We start from the raw sequence: 25,704 nt of genomic DNA, 5'->3' as shown, positions 1-25,704 counted from the left end.
AAAAGGTACAAAGAAAGCCTACATTGTTAATGGTTTAAAGTAAAATACATTATTTTAATTATCAGACATTTGCAATTGCTTGTTCAGACATTATCTAAAATGCACTGTTTGAAACTATATTCATTAATGATCCTTTCCTTCAAAAATCAGTGACTCTACTGGACTTACCATAATTCATAAATGTTTGGAGAAGCATTTTATTTAGTTTTATTTTTTGTTTCTTAGGGGCCAAACCCATAGCTTATAGAAGTTTCCAGGGTAAGGGTTGAATGGGAGCTACAGCTGCCAGCCTACACCACAGCCACAGTAACTTGGGATCTGAGCCATGTCTGCAACCTACACCACAGCTCATGGCAACGCCAGATCCCCAACCCACTGAGAGAGGCCAGGGATCGAACCCACATCCTTATGGATATCAGTCGGATTCAATTCCACTGAACCATAACAGGAACTCCCTGGAGAAGATTTTTAAAAAAGCAATTTGCAATATGCTTTTTACCCATAACAAGTCTACTTTATGACTGCTCCCTCTTTTATATTCTTTTTAGTAAACCAGTCACTGAGCCCCATTGTAAGTAATGTTCATCAAACACAGATTTTCCTTTCTTATTCTGCAAAACAGCACTTTTTCTAGGCTTGGGATGATTTACTACTTCTAACTATACTCAAAATTTCTACTTAAAAAACCAATGAAAAGAGATAGTTCACAGGATACTACCCTTCTATATGTACAGAACAAAGTTCAAACTCCTCAGGCCTATATTTAAGACATTCTATTACCTGAAACAATATTCTCCAATCATAGGTTACTTCTGTTCACTAAGTTAATTTTTTTGTTTCAGACTTAATTTTAAACTCGTTTCCCAAATAATGTCAATAGGCCTTGCTCATATTTTCCAAAGTTTAGACACCTTCTTCATTTTTATCTTCATATGATAACGTTTTTTCCTTTAAGGCAAAGATTTCATTTATTTATTTTTTTTATAAAATCAATAAACTTCTTTTAAAATTTTTCTTTTCTTCTCAATATATAACACCTTTTAAGTATCACTCTCATTTTACAATTGCGTTCTATGTTTTGGAAGTATGTTTTACAAACTGGTTGTTTATTAAGCATTTTCCCACAAACAGTGCAATAAATGATTTGTGTTTTAGTCTCTGGAACTAGTTTAACTAACAACTATAATTAGAATAAAGCTGAGAAAGAATCCAACTTTTCATTTTGCACATAGGTGTCTCTTTACCTCTGAACTGAGAAATTCTCAAAAAATTTCAAGAGAAGTCTCTGAGGGTAGAGTAGGGGCAATTGTTACTATGGATTCTGGAGCTAGCCTGCCTGGTTTTACACCTGGGCTCTCTCATTTACTAACTCTGTGACCTTGGGAAAGCCATTTAACCTTTCTATGACTCAGTCTCCATGCTTTTTAATAAAATAGCAATAGTGCCTACACCATAAGCATTTTGTGAAGAACAAGAAGTTAATGCTTGTACAATCCCTAGAATACTGCCAAGTATTTAATAAATGCTGTATAAATCTTGTTAAATAAAAGGTACTTATGTAGGACTTCTAATTCATTATAATCTATTTTAAAATATCTGTATATCTGTACTATTTCTCTATATGGATGATAACAGTCAAGAACACAGACTCTACTGTCAATTTTAATATTTGCAACATTAAATATAGTCTTGTTATACAAAAGCTACTCAATAAACTATCTGGTCACTCACGTAACTCACATTCATAATACTGGACTTTCCCTAAGATGTTATTAAAATTCACATCCTTCAAGAAATGTTTCCTAAATAAAATAATGTGTAGTTTAAAAGTAGATATTTGCAAGGTATCTCTCATATAAATAATCATTCATATAACTATACCAATAATAAGAATCATTTAACCCAATAGTTTAATTCATTTTGCAAGGCAATATTTAAAGGATTCTCAATTTTTTACAGTTCTGCAAACTATGTACTTGTTTGCATATAGACTGTTATCAAAAAAGAACACTTACTGGAGTTCTCGTCGTCATGGCTCAGTGGTTAACCAATCTGACTAAGAACCATGAGGTTGTGGGTTCGATCCCTGGCCTTGCTCAGTGGGTTAAGGATCCAGCGTTGCTGTGAGCTGTGGTGTAGGTTGCAGACACGGCTTGGATCCTGCGTTGCTGTGGCTCTGGCGTAGGCCAGTGGCTATAGCTCTGATTCAACCCCTAGCCTGGGAACCTCCATATGCTGTGGAAGCGGCCCAAGAAATGGCAAAAGACAAAAAGACAAAAAGCCAAAAAGCCAAAAAAAAAAAAAAGAACACTTACATAGGTTTTGTTTTAAAACATTTGTTACCTTTTGTTTTTTACAACTGGAAACAGTAGTATTTTTCTCTTGTTCCTGAGAATCCTCATATTTTTCTAGAGTAATAGGTCGTTTTTTTGAGGAATTTGAAGTGTTATCCATTATGCACTCTGAAATTGAGGACACCTTCACACAAGTACTAGACTTGATACTCTTCCTAGGTTCTACATGAGCATTCATTTTTTCCCCTCTCTTTGGTTCAATAGTCTTCTTTCTGTTATGTAGCATTTGGCATAGGATAAAGGAAATGGTTAATTTAGTATTTTTAACACATATCATCTTCATGTGTTCAATAGTTTTCATGACTTTCATAATATGGGCCATTTTCCCTAAATCCTTCCGAGGGGCAGCCATTATATTCTTGAGCAGTGTGGAAAACTGATTGTAGTTGTGTTCTAAATCTGTCACAGTGCTTCCATAATTTATGGATGCTATACATGGCACAAAGTCAACATATGTGGAAATGGAATACTTAGATTTCTTTAGAAGTTTTTTTATTTCTGAAAGTTCTTCAAGTTCTCTTGAGAGCAAATGAAGAGCATAGGAGCAATTAACAGCTTCATTATATTTGTAAATAATATCCAGATCTTTGTTAAGTTCAGAAATAGCAGTCTCTATCACTTTCCAAAGGCAATCTGTTGAATTACTTTTAAGAAATGAGAAAGACGACATTTTTTCTTGGCATTGAACCAGTTCAGGAAGAAGTGACAAATCAAACCAAAGCATACCTCGAAACCTCTGTTTGTCTAGTTTCTTTGCCATTGAGTTTTTAAGGAAATGAACTGTTTCTGAGAGCATGACAATTTCAATATATATTTCAATGGCTGCAGGTTTTAAAATTACAGCTTCATGGCTGTGGTTTTTCACCATGTCCAAAACATTATCTTCTGTGATGAAAATATTATCTACGTTATCTTCTTGCAGCAACTGAAAATATTTTTTTAAAATGTCTAAGTGACTGGTACATCTCAAAGTGAGTTCCTGTAATTTTTTTAAGTCCGCAAATTCAGCTTGATCTAGTATTTCACTAATACAACAGATATCTGGATGTGAAAGCAAAGTACTGTTAAACCTTGAGCTAACTGTTGTTTTGTTTACTAGAGCATTTGACTTTCTGGAAGCAATCATAGTATTCTTCTCAAGCCCAATACTGGAAATTTGTTCACTGCTTAAATCTTTAGACAACGTATCATATATTTTCTGCAACTTAGAAAAAGCATGTTGATTCATTTTGAGTAGTATTTCTTTGTTCTTCTTTCCTGAGTATTTTTTGCAGAAAGACTGTCTCTTCTCTTTCCAAATGAGACTTTTTGCTGCATCAAAAAAGATATGTTCCAGACCATAAAGAGATATTTTAATACTTACTGCTTCACTGCTCTTGATAAAATTAACTTTTGAGGAGATCATTTCTATGATAATCCATAGGTGGTCTTGTTTTCCTGGATAGGAATTAATTAGAGGAGAGTCCCCATACATACTGATCAGTTTTAATGTAGTTTTTCTTATGGCTTCTAGGTCTCCTAAACTATCTCCAAAGTTAACTCCACAGGCAAATGGAACAGAAAGAGAAAAGTCAAAGCAATCAGAACAATGCTTCATAATTGCTTCACATTCATTAATCTGTCGTTTGTATTTCAAGAATGCATAGTATAAATTGTTTTCCCTTTTGGTTTTTTCAAACAGTTCAATTAATTGATCATGATAGTCCTGCAATTCACAGAATGCATTATATTTTAATCTTCCTTGAAAAGCAGGATAGAAATTCGACTGTTGTTGAAATCCACGTGGTCTGCCAAGCAGCTCACTGTACAATGTCTCATCATACCAAAGCAAGCTGCGGAATGTCGGTTCACCTCCTAAGAGCCTTTTTTTGTTTTCAATGAATTGAATGGTTTCCATCATCATTTGGAGTTCTACCAAGGAGTCAATGGCACATGGTTTTAATTTGTGTCTGCAATTATTCCACAGGTTTTGTTCCACCAACAGGTCTCTTGAAATCAAGATTTGTTCAAATGAACATTCTTGTTTTCTTTCAAAAGCTTTGACAAATAAAGGGAGAATAGTTTGACAAACTTTAGTTTCTTCCTGTAGAATCTGCAAAGATGATGCTTCATCTGCCCTCCTCAAAATTTGAGCTAGCCTAGCTATCAGAGCTGAACGATTAGCTGAACAATGTTTTTCTTTTAATTCATTCATGTATGATGTTGGCTTCCTCTGAGGAGTAGAGGCCTTGAAGGTTTCAGAGTAGGCATGTGAAAGAGGCATATGATTCATTCCTATAACATCTGGTTTGGAATGACAGGCTATTTCTGGATGCAATGTGGAGTCAGACTGAGAGTCATGACTAACTTTAATTCCCTCCTCTTTCTCTCTTTTTTTGAGCTGATTGGAAACCATGTTATTCATAGACACTGCCTCAGTAGCATTTTTAATGCTTAAATGAGAATCAGTCAAGTTATTTTTAATTGTTTTCGCAATTAAGTAAGAAGAATCTTCTAATACCTTATTCTTTTGATTTTTGTACTCAATCTTAACAGCTGATCCTTCAGTCATATTTTTGTGAACTGAATATTCTGTTTTTTCTGCTTGTTTATCTTCCCCAATTTTTCTGTCCTCAATGTCTTTCTTGGCAATACATTTTTTTGAAGAAGAACCCTTCATGTTATATTTTAAGAGCAGAGAACTATCACTGGAAGATAGTTTCTTCATCATATTTTCCCCGTAACTTTTACTTTCTTCAGATACAGGTGTGAAATCCAACTTAGAACTGTCAATAACATTTGTTTCATTCTCATCTATATGGGAGCAATTATTGGAAGAGCATTGTTCTGTGTTTAGAAGCTCCTTTCCACCACATCTTTGCTGACAGTGTGGTGCAGTGGTAGATGCTGCTGAAGAATCTACAGCAAAAGTGCTCTGTTTATCCAGGTAAGATTTCGAAGATTCTTTCTCACTGTCTGTCACTAGGGTGGTTGATAACAACTGAGGAATACTGTTACACTTTCTGCTTGTTATTAGAGTCAGATTTAATGGGTCCATAAGGAAATTTCCTGTAGTAATGCCTGATTTGGACCTTTCATTAGGAGCTGTCCAACTTTCCATGGGAAAATTTACTTCCAGATTTCTTTTATCACATAAAATAAGGTTATCTGGTTTGTAAATATCAAGATTAAAAAAGCGCTTCACACTTGATTCTAAGACTGAAATAACTATATGAGTTTTCGTCTTTGTATGACCTATACAAGTTGCATCATAATTTTTGTTCATGCTAAAACTTACATTATTTTCTTTTATGCAATTTAGAGACAGTGAATTCCTTTTATTTATCACTTCATTAGCCTCAGAAATATTTTCTTTTGTTGTATCCTTAATATTACTACATGCTGAATGGTTTTCAAGATTTTCATATTTACCCATGTTAGACAACTTTGTATCACTTTGATTTTCTTTTTCAGTTAGTTTCTCATCTGGGCAGTCTGAGGAAAAGAGACACTCAGTTTTTCCAGAAAAGGGCTGAAGTTCTGATGATCTGGGATTTCTCACAGTGCTCTCACTATCAGCTAACTGACTTGTACTTTGGGAAGGGGAACACAGGGCTAACTGTGATTCAGGATATGCTTGATCACAAAACTCTCTCATGAGAATAGTGGTGTGACTTCTGGAGACACTAGACACATTTTTCTTAGAAAGGCACTTTGCGATTTTCTCTCCGCTTGTTTTATAAGATTTGTGCTTTGATATATGAGTTAATGATTCATTAACTTCAAATCGCAAAACTCTTTTCTCTTCAGCTTTATCATGTTTTCTTTTTGACAAAAATGTTTAGTGGAATAATATCTTCTTTCAGACACAGAGCTATAACCGTGAAGGTCACAACTTTCCCAGAAATTATTGCATATTATTGCATATGCTTTTGGTAAAGGGCCCTTTCTTTTTTCTCCCACTTTAGCTATAAGCTGCAAAGACGTGTGAACTCTCCTATGAGCTTTTTTTAAGTGTAGAACAGCTCTATCAAGTTTTCTGGAAAGACGTCTGCTTTTGCATAAAGATGCTTCACTATTCAAAATTTCCAGGACACTCCTAATGTGTTTTTCTGACTGTGAAAAGGTCTTAATTCGGCCTTGGGACAACGAAGAAAAACATTCTGATGAGTCTTGCCTGGTTAGCCTCTTCTTCCCACAAATTTCGTGATGTCTTAAATCTTTATGTGGCATGTTCTGGTCCCTAAAAGGTGTATATGGCTTTCTTTTGCTAATTCTTGATTCTGTGTTATTTTTATTTCTGGTATCATTACAATCAGCTTTTGACTTTGTCAAGGAATATCTGCTTTCATTATTTACTGTTGTGACATTAGAAGGTTCAGTAAGCAAAGGTCCACTGTTTTTTTTTTCTTCAGACATGTGATTCATGTGTGTATTATGACTCAAGTCAAAAGAAAGTGAGATTTCAGATTTACTCACTAGTCCTGATTCTTCCCTTACATTACCAAATTCACCTTCAGAAGGATGATCTGAATTTTCACCAGAACACTGGGAATGAATTTTAAATCCTAGAGCTTCCCCCTCTTCCTTATTTGTTTCTGATTTTGTGGCTTCATTTATACATTTGCAGAAATTATCTTTCAATGCAAGGGATTCAACAGTGGGACTGAATCCTTGCATAAATACATTAGCAATCTTAATTTGCAGGTCGGGGAGTAAAATTGAGTTGAATAGCTCTGCTTCATTTTTTTGTGTAGAGGAATAAAAACAATTACTTTCCTCAGAGCAATGCTGATCGATATTCTCTCTTACATTTTCTACAACTTCCACCTCCCCATTTTTGCTTCCTAACAGACCTTCCCAATCAATACGAGACTTCAGAGCCTCATATGAGGCCCCAAGTTCTTCATAGAGTACATTTCCATGGTTATGAGTATCTTGTTGAAACAGAAAAGCATCATCATTCTGTTCTGATTCTATTTCAATCTCATTATCCACTTTGAAACTTTGAGGAATTGAGGTGTCACTTACTGATTGATGAAATGAGTTGTGTAATTGATTTTTATCCATATCCATTTCATGATCAGAAACCTTATGTTTTAATAACAAATCAAAATCTGGACTCTGAGAAGAACAAGTTTCTTTACACTGGTATCTATGGTGAATGTCACAATTTGTGCCTAATGCAGGCACTGTGGTGCCAGCTACCTGTAATGCAGTATGAGGGGATACATGCACCGAAGAAACTGAACTTTTGGGAAATGTTGTGGAAACCAAATGCTCTATAGTCCTTCCAGGGTTATGAAGATCTTTTTCTCCTACGGCACTAACAGTATCTTCATTTTCTAATAATGCGGATTCTGTGGATACATATTTTGTGCCCCAGGTCAAATTAAATGTAGCAGAAAATTCTTTGGAACTCAGAATTTCCATGCTACTATAATTTTTATTCTCCCTTCTTTCTTCTGTATTGGTAAAATTTTTGTTTGTGTGAAAAGTCTTCTTCTCATCTCCATATATATTCTCTATGTTATTTTCTGTAGATGATGCAACACCTTCCATTTGAACCTCCTTTTGGTTTTCTTTATTATCTCTTTGTTCTTTAAAATTAGTATTCATGTAACATCATTGTTCATATGTGTATTACAGAACTGAGTATGAACTTGATATTTACTGTTAATTTGAGGAGTTTCTTTGCAGTCTGTTTGAATGTTCTCTAATGACACGGGGTAATTTTCATTTCTCTTTGGAACATATATATGTTCTTTAGGTATGCTGCAATTTGCATTATCATGAGCTATTTTAATGTCATGAGAAGAAGTATCAGCTGGCAGTTGTCTGGCCTGAGGAATGTCTTTTGCTTCCTGGAAGGCATCAGTCATAATGCTAACACAGTTTTGATCTGGTTTTTCCAATGTCAGTTCCGTTAGTTTTTGAGAAATGGAAAAACCTGTATGAATGTTATCTTCATACACATAAGAGTGTCGAGGACGCTTCTGAGGAAGGCTCTCCACTCCTGAAGCATGATTATCTTCTACTTCCAATGCTAGATGATCTAGCTCATATTTATTCTCAAGGTTAGATGCAGAAGATTTTGGTTTTTCTAACTCCTGAGTAATTAATGTTTGATCACAATTTCCCCCCAAATAGTGAAGACTCTTATCCTTTTTGTAGTCCTGGTGCAAAGAAATGTAATTATCTACCTGACTGACTCTTGTTTTATTAGTAAAAGAATTATCACTTTCTTTCCAAAAATTTTGCTTTTCTTCATGTTTAGTATCACTTTCTGGCCCAGTGAAGTTTCTCATATTTCCACTATTTTGAATGTACTCACGTACACTTTCTTTGCTTTGGAGTGGAAAAACTGTAGACATTTGGTGAGCAGTCTGATACATAGTGTTAAAATTAGAAGACTGTGATTCTGGAGAGATGTGACTGTACCCTTTTGTACAAGTATTTACTGATTCATAAGAGTCATGTGGCTCACTGTTTTGTTCAATTAAAAGTGGGAGGTTGCTTCTCTTTCGGGATCCCTGAGGTTTTTCCTTGCCATGTTTTTGGATCTCAACTTCTGACACCACATTTGGCACACACTTTGTGAAGGAAAAATTATCCTGGCTCTTATATTGTTCTGTCATAGTAATTTTATTGGAAGCTGTATAATCATAGGTCTTAGAACTCAGGTTGAGACCCTGGGTTTGTGAATCATCAAAAGAGCTGCTGCAACAAGGGACATCCAAATAATTCGTAAGAACAGTGTCGTCACCTGGCATAACTTCAGATGAAGAGGCAGAATTAGCTGGTAAAGATGACAGGTTTATTTCTGAGTTATCAAAATCTAAACTCTTCTCTAACGGCAAAATCTCATTTAAACCTGTAACAGTATTATGTTTTCCCATGCTTTCTTCTCTCTTCATCAGTCTTGGGTCTTTGATGAGTTTTGAAGTAACAACTGTGCTTGAGCCAATATTGTTATGAACAGGGAAAGCAGCAGCAAGACCACTTAAAATATCTTTAAGTTGTGTCAAATTTAAGAGGTCACCATTATTAACACTTTCCCTGGTATCACTGGGAATCAATGAAAGACTTGAATTATATGCATGTACTTGAGAAGTGTCTCTACATTCTTCTAAATTGTGCTCATTCTGTCCACTGTATGTTTCAAGTATAGAAATGTTTCCATTTTGCACATTTCCACAGGAATTAGAAATATGTGAGTTGGAAGAATTTATCGCTGAATTTAGTGCATTGCACGAACAGTTTTCCTGAACAAATGGATCTACAGGTTTCCTGAAATGCTCAAAGATGACAGTAGCATCTTTTCCTTTTCCAATTCTTTTGGCCACTGTACAGTTATTCAGAGAGCATATTCTTTCTGTGGAGATAATAAGAAAATAAGGAAAAATAGCAAAAAAAGTGTTTCTACAGGCAACTCTATTAATGCAAAGAAACTATGTCACAAGTGATTTCTTTTTTTTTTGTTGTTTTTTGGTTTTTAGGGCTGCACCTTCAGCATATGGATGTTCCCAGGCTAGTGGTTAAATCAGAGCTGCAGCTGTCAGCCTACACCACAGCCACGGCAACACAGAATCTGAGCTGCGTCTGCGACCTACACCACAGTTCACGGCAATGCCAGATCCTTAACCCACTGAGCAAGGCCAGGGATTAAACCCGTATCCTCATGGATACAAGGTAGTGTTTGTTACCCATGAGTGATTTTAACTGAAAGTTCATCAAATAACCTAGTGATGATAAAAGTATGTTCTAAGCAGAAAAAGCAGGAGGATGCATAACCAATCAATAAAGTATAAATGACACGGCATGAAATTCTTGTCCTATAGACTCCTTACTAAAAAAAAAATTTACCATGAAAAATTTGAATTCTGACAAACACTAACAAATAGAAAAATTAAACAGGAATAATAACATGCTTCTCACAGACTAGGTATTCTTATATTAACTTCTTATATTCATATATTTAATCACAGAATGTACATATTACTAGGTAAAATTGTCTCCCTCTATCTACTGTTCCTTTGCTTCTCTTCCCTCTACCACAGGAGAAGAAAGACAGAAAGGAAAGGGGAATGAGGTGTAGAAACAGCGGGTAAAAAATCAAAAAGGTTTGCACAAAGTCTTTCCCAGGAGCCAAAGAAAACCACTATCCTTGTTTCATTATGAAATAATTATTCCTGCAAATAATACATTTAAATAAAGATCTGGAAAACAGAAGCAAATTTTCTTTTATAATTTACAGAGATCTATTCCTAAAATTCCATAAAGAACTTCACCTAATAGCAGAGAAACATAAAATGCATATTTAGCAAGTAAAATGTTGACAAAGCATTTGTAGCTAGGTAATACCATAAAAATAGCTTTTTAAAAAGATTAATGATGAGAAATTTCTCAAGCTACGACATATATGAATTTAACGTCACTGGGAACATACCATGAAGTTCTTTTTCGCAATATGTTAAGAGGTAGTTTTGTTGAAGATTTCTAAATTATACAACTTTGTGGTTATACTTTTTTTTTTTTTTCCTTTTTCGGCTGCCCCACGGCATATGGAGTTCCCGGGCCAGGGATCTGATCCAAGGCACAGTTTCAACCTAATCTGCAGCTGTGGCAATGCCAGATCCTTAACCCACTATGCTGGGCAGGGGATGGAACTTGGGTCCCAGCGCTCTAAGACGATCCCATTGCGCCATAGCGGGAACTCCTATACTTTAATTATAGTAAGCTATATTGGAAATATGTCCAAAAACAGAGATGTAGTACTTAAACTGTAGTGGACAAAGACAGGAAGGTGGATCCCTATATCTCCTCATACCAAAGTAAAATGAAATTCATTAAAAAATAAAACCATAGAGATTCTGTTGTATGTAGCACATGGAAGTGTATCTAGTTACTTGTGATGGAACATGATGGAGGATAATGTGAGAAAAAGGAATATATATATATATATATATTATATATATATGAATGACTGACTGGGTCACTTTGCTGTACAGCAGAAATTGACAAAACATTGTAAATCAACTATAATAGAAAAAATAAAAATCTTAAAAAAACCCTATAAAAGTAATGGAAGAAAACATAGAGGAATAGTTTTATAATCTTGGGGGTAGGAAAGTGTTTTTTAAACTTGACTAGAAATCAGAAAACCAAAAATATAAAATGATGTCAGTTACATATAAATTAAATATTTTAGAGTTCCCTTTTGGCACAGCAGGTTAAGGATCTGGCATTGTTACTGCAGTGGCTTGGGTCACTGCTGTGGCATGTGTTCGATCCCTGGCCTGGGAACTTACACATGTCAAAGGTATGGCCAAAAAAAAAAGGGGGGAGTTCCTGTTGTGGTGCAGTGGTTAACGAATCCAACTAGGAACCATGAGGTTGCGGGTTCGGTCCCTGCCCTTGCTCAGTGGGTTGACAATCCGGTGTTGCCGTGAGCTGTGGTGTAGGTCGCAGACGCGGCTCGGATCCCGCGTTGCTGTGGCTCTGGCGTAGGCCAGAGGCTACAGCTCCGATTAGACCCCTAGCCTGGGAACCTCCATATGCCGCGGGAGCAGCCCAAGAAATAGCAAAAAGACAAAAAAAAAAAAAAAAAAAAAAAAGGAACTTCCTCAACATGGTAAAAGACACCAAAAAAAAAAAAAAAAAAAAAAAAAAAAAAAAAAAAAAAAAAAAAAAAAAAAAAAAAAAAAAAAAAAAAAAAAAAAAAAAAAAAAAAAAAAAAGAAAAACCTCACAGCTAATATCATACTTACTGGGGAAAGATGGACACTTTCCCTTAAGTTCAGGAACAAGACAAAGATGCCCACTCTCACCACTTCTATTTAACTTTCACTGGAGGTCTTAGCCAGGCCACTTAGGTAAGAAAAAGAAATAAAAGGCATCCAGACTGGAAAGGAAGAAGTAAAACTATCTCTGTTTGCGCATGATCTGATCTTGTGTGTAGAAGATCCCAAGGGAACTACTAAAAAAATTATTAGAATAATGAAATGAGCAAGGTTGTAAAATACAAGACCAATACACAAAAATCAAAAGCATTTCTAGGAGTTCCTATCATGGAGCAGCGGAAACAAATCCGACTACGAACCATGAGGTGGCGGTTTGATCCCTGGTCTTACTCAGTGGATTAAGGATCCAGCGTTGCCATGAGCTGTGGTGTAGGTGGCAGACGCGGCTCAGATCTGGCGTAGGTCGGCAGCAACAGCTCCGATTAGACCCCTAGCCTGGGAACCTCCATATGCCGAAGGTGCGGTCCTAAAAGAAAAAAAAAAGAAAAAAGACCAAAAAAAAAAAAAAAGGCATTTCTATTTATTTGCAATGAATGAATGATACAAAAATGAAATTGAGAAAATAACTCCATTTACAACAGGATCAAAAAGAATACAATACTTAGGAATAAATTTAACAAAGAAAGTATAAAACTTACATCCCGAAAACTTCACTTTACACCCACAAGAATGGCTTTAATCAAAAAGTCAGATAACAAGTGTTAATAAGGAAGTGGAGAAATCCTAACCCTCATCCACTATTGATATGAATGTAAATGGTGCAGTCACTTTGGAAAAGTCTGGCAGTTCCTTATATGGTTAACATAGAGCTGCCATATGACCATGACTCCTAGCTATATACCTAAAAGCAGTGAAAATACATGTGTACATCACAACTTGTAAAATAATTTTCTTAGCAGAATTATTCATAAATGCTAAAAGGTGGACCACCCAAATGGCCATGAACTGATGAATGGATAAATATAATGTAGTGTATCTATGTAACAGAATATTATTCCCTAAAAAGAAAGGAAGTACTGATACATGCTGAGATATGCAAGAACTCTGAAACATTGTTAAGTGAAAGTTACCAGTTACATATTTATGACCTCACTTATATGAAATGGCCAGGATAGGCAAATATATAATGACAGAAAACAGACTAGAGACTGTTTAGGGGTGGAGGACATGAAGGCGAAAAGACACAATAGCTTTTAAAGGGTAAAGAGTCTCTTTTTGAGGTGATAATGATAACATGTCATCCTCACTAGACTGGCAGAAACAAACGTTTTTAAAAAAGTATATGTGCTGACAAGGATGTAGAATAATTATGAAAACTGATGCAACCACTTTTGAAAAATATTTGACACTGTCTTTGGATTAAGTTGCACATCATGATGTAGATATACTCTATAGAAAAACTCTTGTACGTATGCACTGAGACACTTACATGAATGATTAAAACAGCAATGTTAAGAATATGAAGAAAACTACAAAATGTCCAAATATCCCCAGAGAAATTGTGTATAGTCACAAAATTGAATATGTGTTTGCTACACATATATATGAGTGAAGGTGCAGAAACTATAGTTATACATATCAACATAAAAGAATCACAAACATAATACTGAGCAAAATAAGTCACAAAATAGCTGCATGTAATTCTAGATATGTAAAATTGAAAGCATGTAAAGCACAAGAATTTTGCATAGAGATTCTTAATATATTAGAAAATAGTATCCAGAAGTTGTAAGACCAGTACAAATGCTACTGAAGTAGAAAAAATAGCTATCTTACCAGCCCTCTTAGGAAATCCTGTTGACAGGCATCTCAAAGATGTCATAAAGTGTCCATTATCTACTTTTTGACCAATAAATTTTACTGTTACTACAGCATATGGAAGACATTGCCTAGGTTTATCTACTGGCTTTGAAAGAACATTGTATTCATAGAAGTATACCTAAAAGATAAAGTAGAAAAAATGTTTATGTTGATTAATTTTTGCAGACTTGAATAAGCTCATATTTTAAAAAATCTATATAACTGCATGGAATTATTTATTCATCAGCTTCCATATATTCCCCTTCTCCCAGCCTTCTTCAACCCTAGTTTTCTTGAAGATGAATTTTTTCTCCACAACATTTTTTTCTTTGATAGGCTTTTAGTGTGAACAGAGGCAAACACAATCTGTTTTTAAATAAAAAAGTATCTTTCCATTAAAACTTCAATGATTTGCATATGCTGGTAACCACTACACTGTATTTTATTTCGGCAGAAAAGCCAATTAGGAAAGTAACAATAGCTTAATATATTTTAAATGTGGGAGCATATATATACTTCTAAAATATTTCTCAATGTAATCATATTATAAAATGTATTAAATAATTTAATCTTCTCTAAAAGATAAAGGTCTATCTACTGTCTCAAAACAGACGATGGAGGAGTTCCCGTCGTGGCGCAGTGGTTAACGAATCCGACTAGGAACCATGAGGTTGTGGGTTCGATCCCTGCCCTTGTTCAGTGGGTTAACGATCCGGCGTTGCCGTGAGCTGTGGTGTAGGTTGCAGACGCGGCTCGGATCCTGCATTGCTGTGGCTCTGGCGTAGGCTGGCAGCTACAGCTCTGATTAGTCCCCTAGCCTGGGAACCTCCATATGCCGCGGAAGCGGCCCAAGAAATGGCAAAAAGACAAAAAATAAAAAATAAAATAAAATCACAGTGGTTGAATTCATATGGAATTTGAGAATAACTAATTGATTCTATACCATCAATTCTAAAAAATGGCTAGATTCTTAAAGAAATAAGTCAAATTCTAGACCTTAAAAAAAAAAAAAAAAAAAAAAACAGATGATGGAAAATCACTGTTTAGGAGTTCCTGTTCTGGTGCAGCAGAAATGAATACGACTAGGAACCATGAGGTTGCAGGTTCGATCCCTGGCCTCGGTCGGTGGCTTAAGGATCTGGCGTTGCCACGAGCTGTGGTGTAGGCCAGCGGCTACAGCTCTGATTAGACCTGTAGCCTGGGAACCTCCATATGCCGAGGGTGCAGCCATATAAAGACAAAAGACAAAAAAATTTACTGTTTAATAAGTAGTCTATCATGTAATGACTAATACCTAATCTCCTTTGGCTAAGTATAAAGGATTAATAACATTATTTCAAAGTAGCTTTGTTTGTTTTGCAGGTTAGGAATTAATCTATGGAACATTAAATAAAGGCAGGCACTGTACTTTGAAGTTAAATGTAAATTTGGAAACAACTGTTTTTTTTTTTTTTTGGGCCACATCTGTGGCATGTGAAAGTTCCAGACCAACGACTGAACTCGAGTTGCAGTTGTAGCCTCTGCCACAGCTGTGGCAATGCCAGATCCTTAACCCGCTGCACCACAAGGGAAATTCCTGGAAACTTCTTTATTAATGTTCTCAATAGCAAATATTAAAACAGCTTCTACTATTTATTTATTTAGGTCATATTATATTGAATGAAGTAAGAGACTTCCATTTAATACTTTGGGCAGCTATTTGAAGTCTTGTATCATACAATGCAAAGCATGTTACTTTCAAGTAGTCCAAATGAGCCAAAAAGTTAACATACTGCTGAACTGTAGGCTTGAAGTTCAATGGTATCTTTCAGAGAAGGTGTACTTCTCGACATATGGCAGTCAAAATTAGGTGAAGGATCCAAAGAAACTTTGTTTTTATCCATGGAAGGCTGAATTTTCTTCACTTTTCCAAAAAGAACCTGGGGCAAAAAGCACAAAAAGGTCCATAAAAATAAACCAAAAACACTTTTAAAGTCTCATACCAGGAAAGTAAGGCTAACTTATTTTGAATGGAGAGATAATTCATGTCCCAAATGAATGGGATGCCTTATTGTAATTACATCAATTCCTCTCTAAATTAAAATCTCAGACTGATTTCAATAAAAATTTTAAAAAATCCATTTGTAGAAATGAGTTTTAGTTTAAAAACTTATCTGGAAGACTAAACAAATAAGAACAGCCTAGAAAACTTTGGTAAATATTTTTGAAAAAAAATTTGGGTCATGTATAGAGAATGATGGAAGAGGAAATGTGACTTGCACTTCCAGATATTAAATTGCTTTTTAAAGAATGGTACCAACACAAAAAAGGCAGAGAGGGAAAAAAACTATACAAAAATAAAAAGCCCAAGTGAGTCCAAACATCTATAAAAGTATATTTTAATATTGAAAGCATCATTTGAAGTAAGTGAGGCAAGAATAGATTATTCAATAAACGCTATGGAACTGAAAAAAATTAAATTCCTTTCTTAACCTATAAGCCAAAATAAATACCAAACACTTAAGTAATACAAACACTCTAGAAATATAAGCAAATATTTATCAAATCTCAAAGTGAAAATTCTTTTCTAAATACACTGCCAAAACCCCATAAACCAAAAACAGACTTCACTGTAAAATATTCTAAAACTTCTGTACATCAAAAATAAATGTATAACAAACTTTGAAAAGCCATGAATATAAGTGACAAGATGTGGGGGGAGAATGCGAGTAATACGAAAAGAGAAACACAACTTTTATTTAGGTCAGAAATTATTACTTTTACTTTATTATTATTTTCGGCCCTACCTGAGGTATGCAAAAGTTGCTGGGCCAGGGATCAACCTGCACCACAACAGTAACCCAAGCAACAGCAGTGATAAAACAGGCTCCTTAACCACAAGGCTACCAGGGAACTCCACATTAATTAATTTATTATTATTCTTTTTAATTTTTTTTTTTTTTTTGCCTTTTCTAGGTCCGCTCCTGCAGCATATGGAGGTTCCCAGGCTAGGGGTCCAATCGTAGCCACAGCAATGCGGGATCCAAACCGGGTCTGCAACCTATACCACAGCTCATGGCAATGCCGGATCCTTAAGCCACTGAGCAAGGCCAGGGATCGAACCCACAACCTCATGGTTCCTAGTCGGATTCGTTAACCACTCAGCCACGACGGGAACTCACATTATTTATTTATTGGTCTTTTTAGGGTCACACCTGTGGCATATGGAGGCTCCCAGGCTAGGGGTTGAATAGGAGCTGTAGCCGCCAGTCTATGCCACAGACTCAGCAATGCCAGATCTGGGCTGTGTTTGTGAGCTACACCACAGCTCACAGCAATGGCGGGTCTTTTTTTTTTTTTTAAAGAATAAAAAAAAACAAACCCTTGTGTCAAGGGCTGACCTTCAATAGATCACAGCAAGGGAGCTGCTCTGCTACCTAAGAAACCCCGAATTGCCGGGTCTTTAACCCACTGAGTGAGGCCAGGGATTGAACCTGCATCCTCAAGGATGCTAGTCAGATTTGTTTAATACAAAAATGTTTTAATATAAAAATGAAAAATAAATTATGCTTTATTAATTTGATAATATCTGATGTCTAAAATAATGAAATTATAAAAAATGAACCACTGGTTTTATGTGGATATACACATATCCAAAGTTTGACAACTGAAGACCCTGCCTACTTATTTTGATTTTAGTAGTCCTGGCAAAGATGCAATTAACCAAAAAGTATATTTTAACCAATTCACTGATGCTTATGATTCGACTATAAGGTTTTTTTAAATTTTGAGTCATTTGCAAAAGTTGCAAAACAGTTCAGAGGTCCCACACACTTTCACCCAGTTTATCCTAATGCTAACATTTTATATAAGCATGGCAAAATTATAAAACAGGGAAATTAATGCTATATAACACTATTAACCAAAAAAACACTAAGAGTTTAATAACTTTAGCTTAAACCAGATTATTATAACAAATGCTTTGGGGAAGACACTCTTAAAACATTCTGATATAGATCATAGTTTGAACAAGAGAGAAAGAACAGAGGGTCAATTAGGACAGAAAAAATACATATTGGGAAAACCAAGATGATAAATGTTGTCTTTGTTTTATTAAAGCTTCTCATGCTGCACACCTGAACTAGAGTCCAAAATAGTGAAAAATTTCAAATGATTATGATGATAGTAATAAATAATTATTTTATATAATGAAAATTTAAAACACTAATAATTCATACTGAAAGTAAAATACATTTAGATCATTTTAAAGCAAAATGAATGTAATATTTAATATTTGTTTTATGCTACCCACCTTGAAAATTATAATACTTTCTACAGTAATGCTCCTACTATGAGCATAATTCAAGGCAACATCAACATGTCTAAATATATAAATTCCAAGAAGAGGATTTCCTAGTATCTTCAGTGAGGATGCTTTGGTACTTATTCCATTCTGATATATCTCAGCCACATCACTCTGGGGAAGTGCTAAAAAGCAGAAATGTTCTTCAAGTTCTCTGCCATGTCTTCCACTCTCACGCATCTCTGATCTAAAGTAAAACAAAGAGCGTGTTAAATGAGAACATCAACAGAATTTTCAAGGAGAAGATAAATAATTTAGTTTGCTACAGTTAAAAAACAAAATAGTTATTGATAATTTCAGAGGCATCACTATCCTATGGTAAAAAGGGTGAAAATCATCTAAGAAAAGAATTCAGGAAGTTGTTCAATAATTACTTGTCTAGGATTATGGTCTACATAGGCCAATGGGAATAAGGGCTAACAGGTCCTGAATACTAATGTCCCCAGTACTGTTAAGATTTAACACACATTTTGTCATTTTGTTTTCAAATCCTCAAGAATCGAGCTATTCTTTTTATTATTATTATTTTTGTTGTTGTTGCTACTATACACATTTTAAAAATGAGAAATACGAGGTTCAGAGGGTTAAAACTTGTCAAGGTAGTAAAGTGACAGAGTTGGAGATATATATGCCAATTCTTGACCATTAAGTTTTGGTGGTCAAGATCTTATTTGTGTTATAGAAGGAAGGACATGCATTACTTAAACATATATATAGCGATACACACATGTACACTTATACATGGGCCAGTCTCTAGTCTTCAGGGATCTAGATAACAGCTGGGGAAAAACAAGTTGGGTTTATTTTTTTTTTTTCTTTTTTGGGCTGCACCCATGGCATATGGAAGTTCCTAGGCCAGGGGCTGAATCAGAGCTGTAGCTGCCAGCCTACGCCACAGCCACAGGAACTCGGGATCCGAGCCACATCTGCGACCTACACCACAGCTCATGGCAAAGCTGGATCCCCGACCCACAGCGAGGCCAGGGATTGAACCTGCACCCTCATGGATAATAGTCAGATTGTTTCTGCTGCGCCACAATGGGAACTCCACAACTTAGGATTTGATTGCAGATTTCTATCTCAGCATTAAGAAAATTATGACTCATCCTCAGGAAAGATTATAATCTAAAGTACAGATACTCTTAAAACTTTTCCTATATTCCACAACAAGGACACACATATATGTTATATATAATACATACATTCCTCCTCTCAAATTGGCAGTTTAGGGAGGAAGTTCTATATGGCTTGCTAAGGGTTAGTAGCAGCAGCAACTGCCACACCAGGTGATACAACAGAGAGGTTCAATTATGACAACAGAAGTATGATTCCAGAAGGCTGCCAGCAATGGAGAAACTACAGCATCCAGAAAGTAATGTGAATACCAAAAAAGGAAATTGCTCTTGAAAACCATGCTACTAATATGTTATTTCCTAGAACACCACTTACAGAATTTGTATAAAGTATACTATGCACATTAGTGTGTTGATATTTACTTGCAAGAATAATTCACCTTTAACAGTAGACAGGGCCATGCAACAATTATAAGCCAGACTAACCCGATGAGATCAAGACCACTTCTCTCTCAGTTCTTGGAAATGCCAGCCTTAACTTTCAACTCCACTGTCATTATTTTCTTGCTTTCAGCTTGACATCGGACTCTGTAAACCACTAAGATCTCTACGTTGACTGTTAAGGTTTAAGTCTCACAGAATTACAATGTTTCCCTGTTTTCCTAATTTCTCATTTTGTTTTTCTTTTTTCTTTTCTTTTTTTGGTCTTTTTGCCATTTTCTTGGGCCGCTCTCGCGGCATATGGAGGTTCCCAGGCTAGGGGTTGAATCGGAGCTGTAGCCACTGGCCTATGCCAGAGCCACAGCAACACAGGATCCTTAACCCACTGAGCAAAGGCCAGGGATCGAACCTGCAAACTCATGGTTCCTAGTCGGATTCGTTAACCACTGCAGCACGACAGGAACTCCCCCATTTTGTTTTTCCTAAGATCTGGAAAACGTTAACTTTCTGAGCAATGCCTGGAAGAACACCCATAATAGCCAAAAGGATGGGAAGGAGGGAGAAAATAAAAATATACTATTGTAAGGTTCTTACACCACACATGAATCACATTATGTGACGGTGTGTTGTGATAAAGATATATAGAGGCATACCTTGTTTTACTGTACTTTATTGCATTGTGCTTCACAGATTTTGCATTTTTTATGAACTGAAGATTTGTGGCAACCTTGCATTAAGCAAGTCTATTGCTGTCATTTTTCCAAAAGCATTTGCTTACTTTGTGTACCTTTTACTATTTCAAACTTCTTCATTATTATTAATTTGTTATGGTCATACCTGTGATCAGTGATATTTGATGTTACAACCATGACTCACTAAAGGCTCAGACAGTGGTTAGCATTTTTATTCTTATTTATTTATTTGCTTTTTAGGGCCACACCTGTGGCACAGGGAAGTTCCCAGGCTAGAGCTTGATTCAGAGCCATGCCTGTGACCTACACCACAGCTCACTGCAACACTGGATCCTTAACCCACTAAGTGAGACCAGGGATCGAACCTGCATCCTCATGGTTGCTAGTTGGGTTCGTTACTGCTGAGCTATGATGGAAATTCCAATGCAGGAATTTCTGATTGAACTATTACTTCAATTTGGAAGGGGCATGATATATCTAGTCTATTCCGATTTGTTCAAAATGGTGGGTTTTTTTTAGATCAAAGACTATGCCATCAACTAACTGTGTCATTCTTATCAATTCTCCCAAACTGACACCAAGTGGGGCAGTATGTATGTTTGAGTCAAGAGGAACTGATTCTAAAACAAAAAAAGAGACTTGAAACATTCCAAAACAAGTTCTAAGTGTGGATCCATCAAGCTACAGTTAGGGTTTTGTTTGTTTGTTTTTTAGGGCTGCACCTGCGGCATACGGAAGTTCCCAGGCTAGGGGGGATCTGGAGCTACAGCTGATGGCCTACACCACAGCCACAGTAAAGCAGGATTCGAGCCGCATCTGTAGCCGATACTGCAGCTCACGGCAACGCTGGATCCTTAACCCACTGAACGAGGCCAGGGATCGAACTGCTGTCCTCATGGATACTAGTCGGGTTTGTTAACCACTGAACCAAGAAGGGAACTCCCTACAGTGAGGTTTTATGCTAAAAATTGCAAAATGGTGAGGGAGGTAGGTTCAGAAAATGGAAATGCTGAACTGTGTTCACACAAGAGCTATACTTATAAATACAAAATGTTTACAATGAGAACTTTGTATGTGCTCTTATTTTTTTTTATCAAAATAACAATGGAATGTGCCTTCCAAAAAAAGTAGAAGGGGTACTTTTTAAAAGTTAAGTGTCAGAAAGAGTGGCTCTAGTGGAAGTTGGAAATAGCCAGATACAACTCTGCCAAATTAAAACATCAACTCAGTTTTTGAAGGATTGAGTTATGAAAAAAAGTTACTTTGGAATAAACTGCTATTTCATATTATGCAGGAGGCACAAGGGATTTATGAAATGGCTGCTTGTATGCTTCTGAAAAATTTACCAAGATTAAAAAATCAGAAGGAAGTATATCAAATCTGGCTACATTAATGTGTAAAAATTACTAATCAAATCTCACACTTAGCTTTTTACCATTACAAAAGGCTATGAGATGCCAACAAAAGAATGAATAAAACATTTCTGTATTTATTTTCTTAGTAATATTTATCAAATCTCAAATAGTAGGAATAACAAATTCATATAAGCTCCCGCAGCAAAAACAAACAAAATCTCAAACTTCTTAAAGGTCATAGTAACTTACCTCTTAGAAGTAAAATTTTTTTCCAGATCCTCATTGTGAACCAGTTTTGTGTCCCCAAACTGCCATGAAGACTGTAGATCACAGCTTACATCAAGCCGGCACTGGTTAAGAGTATTGTGAATGAAACTATATTCTCTAGTATTTGTGCAACAAGATGACAAGGAAACTAAAAATAAAGAAAAAGGCAAGGGGTTATTTGTATTTAAAATGACATCATTGTACATCTGTACAATGACAACTGTATACTTATATAAGACACAAAATAACCAAGTATTTGGAATTTTCACTAACATCTGGAGACGTATTAAAAGTTCTCTAACAGTAATATAGACTTTCTTTACCTTTGGGTACAAATGGAAAAAACATTATTTTTTTCCACATACCCACTGGGAGTTCTTAAAAATTGACTCATTGTATACTAGATAGTACCAGAATGCATGTGACTCATTTTCAACTTAAGATGTATACTGACTCTAAAACATACATTGTCACACAAACCTGGTAGCTACTGTTAGCACATGAATATTCCTGTATTTCCTCAAAATAAGGCAACCTATATACTGGTAAGCTATTTGGTTATTCTGACTTGCAAAAATATCAGAACATCTCTGTAAACTCTTTATTTATTTATTTTGTCTTTTTAGGTCTGTAGCATACGAAGGTTCTCAGGCTAGGAGTCAAATCAGGGCTGTAGCTGCTGGCATACGCCACAGCCACAGCCACAGCCCCAGCAACGCAGGATGCAAGCCATGTCTGAGACCAAAACCACAGCTTGTGGTAACACCAGATCCTTAACCCACTGAGCGAGGCCAGGGACTGAATCCATGTCCTCATGGGTACTAGTCAGGTTCATTAACCACCAAGCCACGATGGGAACTCCTATAAACTCTTGACATAGTGGCATGAGAAAGAGGCTCAGACTTTCTCAGGACAATGCACTATATTTTAAGCACAGCTCTATTAAGTAGATGTATAAAAGAATCAAAACCCTTAATGAAGAGGACTTGGAGGAAATTAGGGAACAAATACAGTTGATTCTTGTTATTTGTGGAAGTTAGTCTATTAAAGTCACTGCCAACACTGAATTAGTGAATACTGAGCTATTAATCTTAGAAGAAATACAGGGTTAGGTTCCTGTGAGCCTCTGGTCACATTTTTGACAACTGAAATGCCATTTGCAGTAACTTTATTTACCAGCATGCCTATAAAACCACCCTGTTTCATCAGGGTTGAAAACTTGGCACATAACCTTTTCCTGTATAACACTTACCATTTATTTTAAAAATTCTTTACCAACCTCTCATTCTACAGAAGCTACCTACCTGAAAGTCTTAACATTTTTCATGCCTTATTGCCTCTTGAAATGTGGGAGCTGGCCAGCACTTGCCAAGAAAGGCTTAACAGTCATTCACATGTTAAGTTTCTTTGGCTTTTTGTCTTACAACAATGCTGCCTGTGAGCTTTTTATTGATAGTTATGAATCTATTATGTAGATTCCATTATTGGTGGTCATCTTATTGGTGAATCTATATAGGTAGGTATCTTTTCCACAGCTTCATCAGGCACTACAGGTGTAGTACTTTAACACTTTCTGGAGATGCTTGATATACAAATTGGGGAACTTCCTCTTCCTTTTTCTGAATATACCATATTGCTGGCCAGTAGCACTATAACTTATTTTACAGCATAGATCATGTAACACATGTTTTTTCTTTGTAAAAGACTTCTTGAACCAGGAACACTGGATAGCATTTCAGTATTACAAGGTGGAGGTCATTTTAAATGATGATATCACCAACAAAAATGCAAACAACTTAGCACTAAACAGGTGATGAAATGGACACATTTATATTATGAGTGCTTTCTCATCTGACCTCATCTGGGAATGTGTTTCAAGTGACTCAAAAATGTCACTGTTCTGTGTATGTCCACAAATGACTGTTAAAGCACTTCTGCTGAGTAGTGACCTTGGGGTTATAAACAAATTTTAGCAAGTAGGAGAATTTGCAAATATGGAATCTGTGAATAATAAGTGTCAATGATATATACAGTTTAAGGCAATTTCCATATACATGAATCTAATTAACACAGACAACAGTCCTTTGTACTTAATAATCAACAGAATGAGTTCAGACAATGGCAGAATACAAAATATTACAACATGCTGTTTTTCAAAATCAACTCATTCTTCATCCCCTTCCCATTTTAATTCTATTGTTGATTTAAATAAAATTTTCACTTTAATATTTGTAACAATTTCTAATTGCTACAAAATTTGATCATTTTATAAGATAGGAGATGATTCTGTGCATATGTGTTTGCGGTTTAACTTTTTTTATTTTGAAGTGAATATAGTTTTGTACATTCTAAAAGTAATAGAGGTTCTGTATTGTAAAATATTAAAGCCAGTAACATTGGTATTATCCACAGATTTCAGTAATATTTTACTTGTTTTTTGTGCAGTTAAGTGAGTAGTTCTATGCAATTTTATCGCATGTTTAGATTCACGTAACAACTACAATCAAGACACAAAAGTGTTCCATCACCACAAAGATCTCTCTTAAGCTAATCCTTTACATGCAGTCATACTGATAACCACATTCCTCTTCTCTGCTTCTAAATTCTGGAAACTACTAATCTACTCTCTATCTTTATACTTTTATCATTTCAATAATGTTTTATAAATGGAATTTTGTATTTGCAATCTGTGGAGATTGGCTTTTTTCATTTAGCATATTCCCTTGAGATCCAACAAAGCTCTTGTTTCAGTAGTTGGGTTTGTGTTTTCTGTTTTTGTTTTTTTAAACTGCTAAGTATCCCATGGTATGGATACACCATACTTTAACCACTCACTAGAAATTTGGGTGATTACCAATTTTTGGCTATTACAAACAAAGCTGCTATCAACACTGGTGTATAGGTTTTTGTGTGGACTTGTTTCCATTTCACTGGGCTAAATACCCCAAAGTGCAATTGCTGAGTCATATCACAGCCGTGCATTTAGTTTAAGAAACCTTCAAACTGTTTCTCAAAAAGTAGCTGAGCTATGTTACATTCCCACTGAGTGTGTGAATAATTTGGCTTCTCTAGTTCTTCCTAGCTTTTGGCATTACTATTCTTACTTTTGCTGTTTTTACAAGCATAATGACACCTCATTGTGGTTTTCATAAGCATTTCTTTAATGACTATATTAAATATCTTTTTATGTGCTGATTTGCCATCCGTACATTTGCCTACTGAATATCTTTTTATGTGCTCATTTGCCATCCGTACATCCTCTTTAGTGAAATGGCTGTTCCTTTTTCCTGGTTTCTAGTTGGAAAGATTTTTTTTTTTTCTCGAGTTTTAAAAGTTCTTGGAAGTTCCTGCTGTGGTGCAGCACGTTAAGGATCTGAATGTAGGGGCTTGGGTCACTACTGAGGCACAGGTTTGATTCCCAGCTGGGCGCAGTGGGTTTAGGATCTGGTGTTGCCACAGTTGTGGCACAGGTTGCAGCTGTGGCTCAGATTTGGTCCTTGGCCTGGGAACTTCCGTATGCTGCAGGTGTGGTAAAAAATAAGTGCTTTATATGTTATAGATATGAGAGTCCTTGGTCAGATTGATGATTTATAGATGTT

General features: G+C 35.8%; 1 protein-coding gene across 1 annotated transcript in view; it reads right to left on the bottom strand.

The window, feature by feature from the left end:
• TEX15 (testis expressed 15, meiosis and synapsis associated) overlaps positions 1-25,704 on the bottom strand; it is a 67,471-nt gene that overhangs the window by 9,214 nt on the left and 32,553 nt on the right. Inside the window, 7 exon segments of the mRNA XM_005671810.3 lie at positions 2,344-6,167; positions 6,170-7,954; positions 7,957-9,708; positions 13,912-14,074; positions 15,708-15,854; positions 18,227-18,464; positions 22,088-22,253. Of these exon segments, the coding sequence (XP_005671867.2) occupies positions 2,344-6,167; positions 6,170-7,954; positions 7,957-9,708; positions 13,912-14,074; positions 15,708-15,854; positions 18,227-18,464; positions 22,088-22,253 (8,075 nt within the window).

Source organism: Sus scrofa, chromosome 15, assembly GCF_000003025.6.
Source record: "Sus scrofa isolate TJ Tabasco breed Duroc chromosome 15, Sscrofa11.1, whole genome shotgun sequence".
Lineage (NCBI taxonomy): Eukaryota > Metazoa > Chordata > Mammalia > Artiodactyla > Suidae > Sus > Sus scrofa.
Note: the sequence above shows the minus strand (reverse complement) of the source record. Positions and strands in the feature narration are given on the sequence as shown.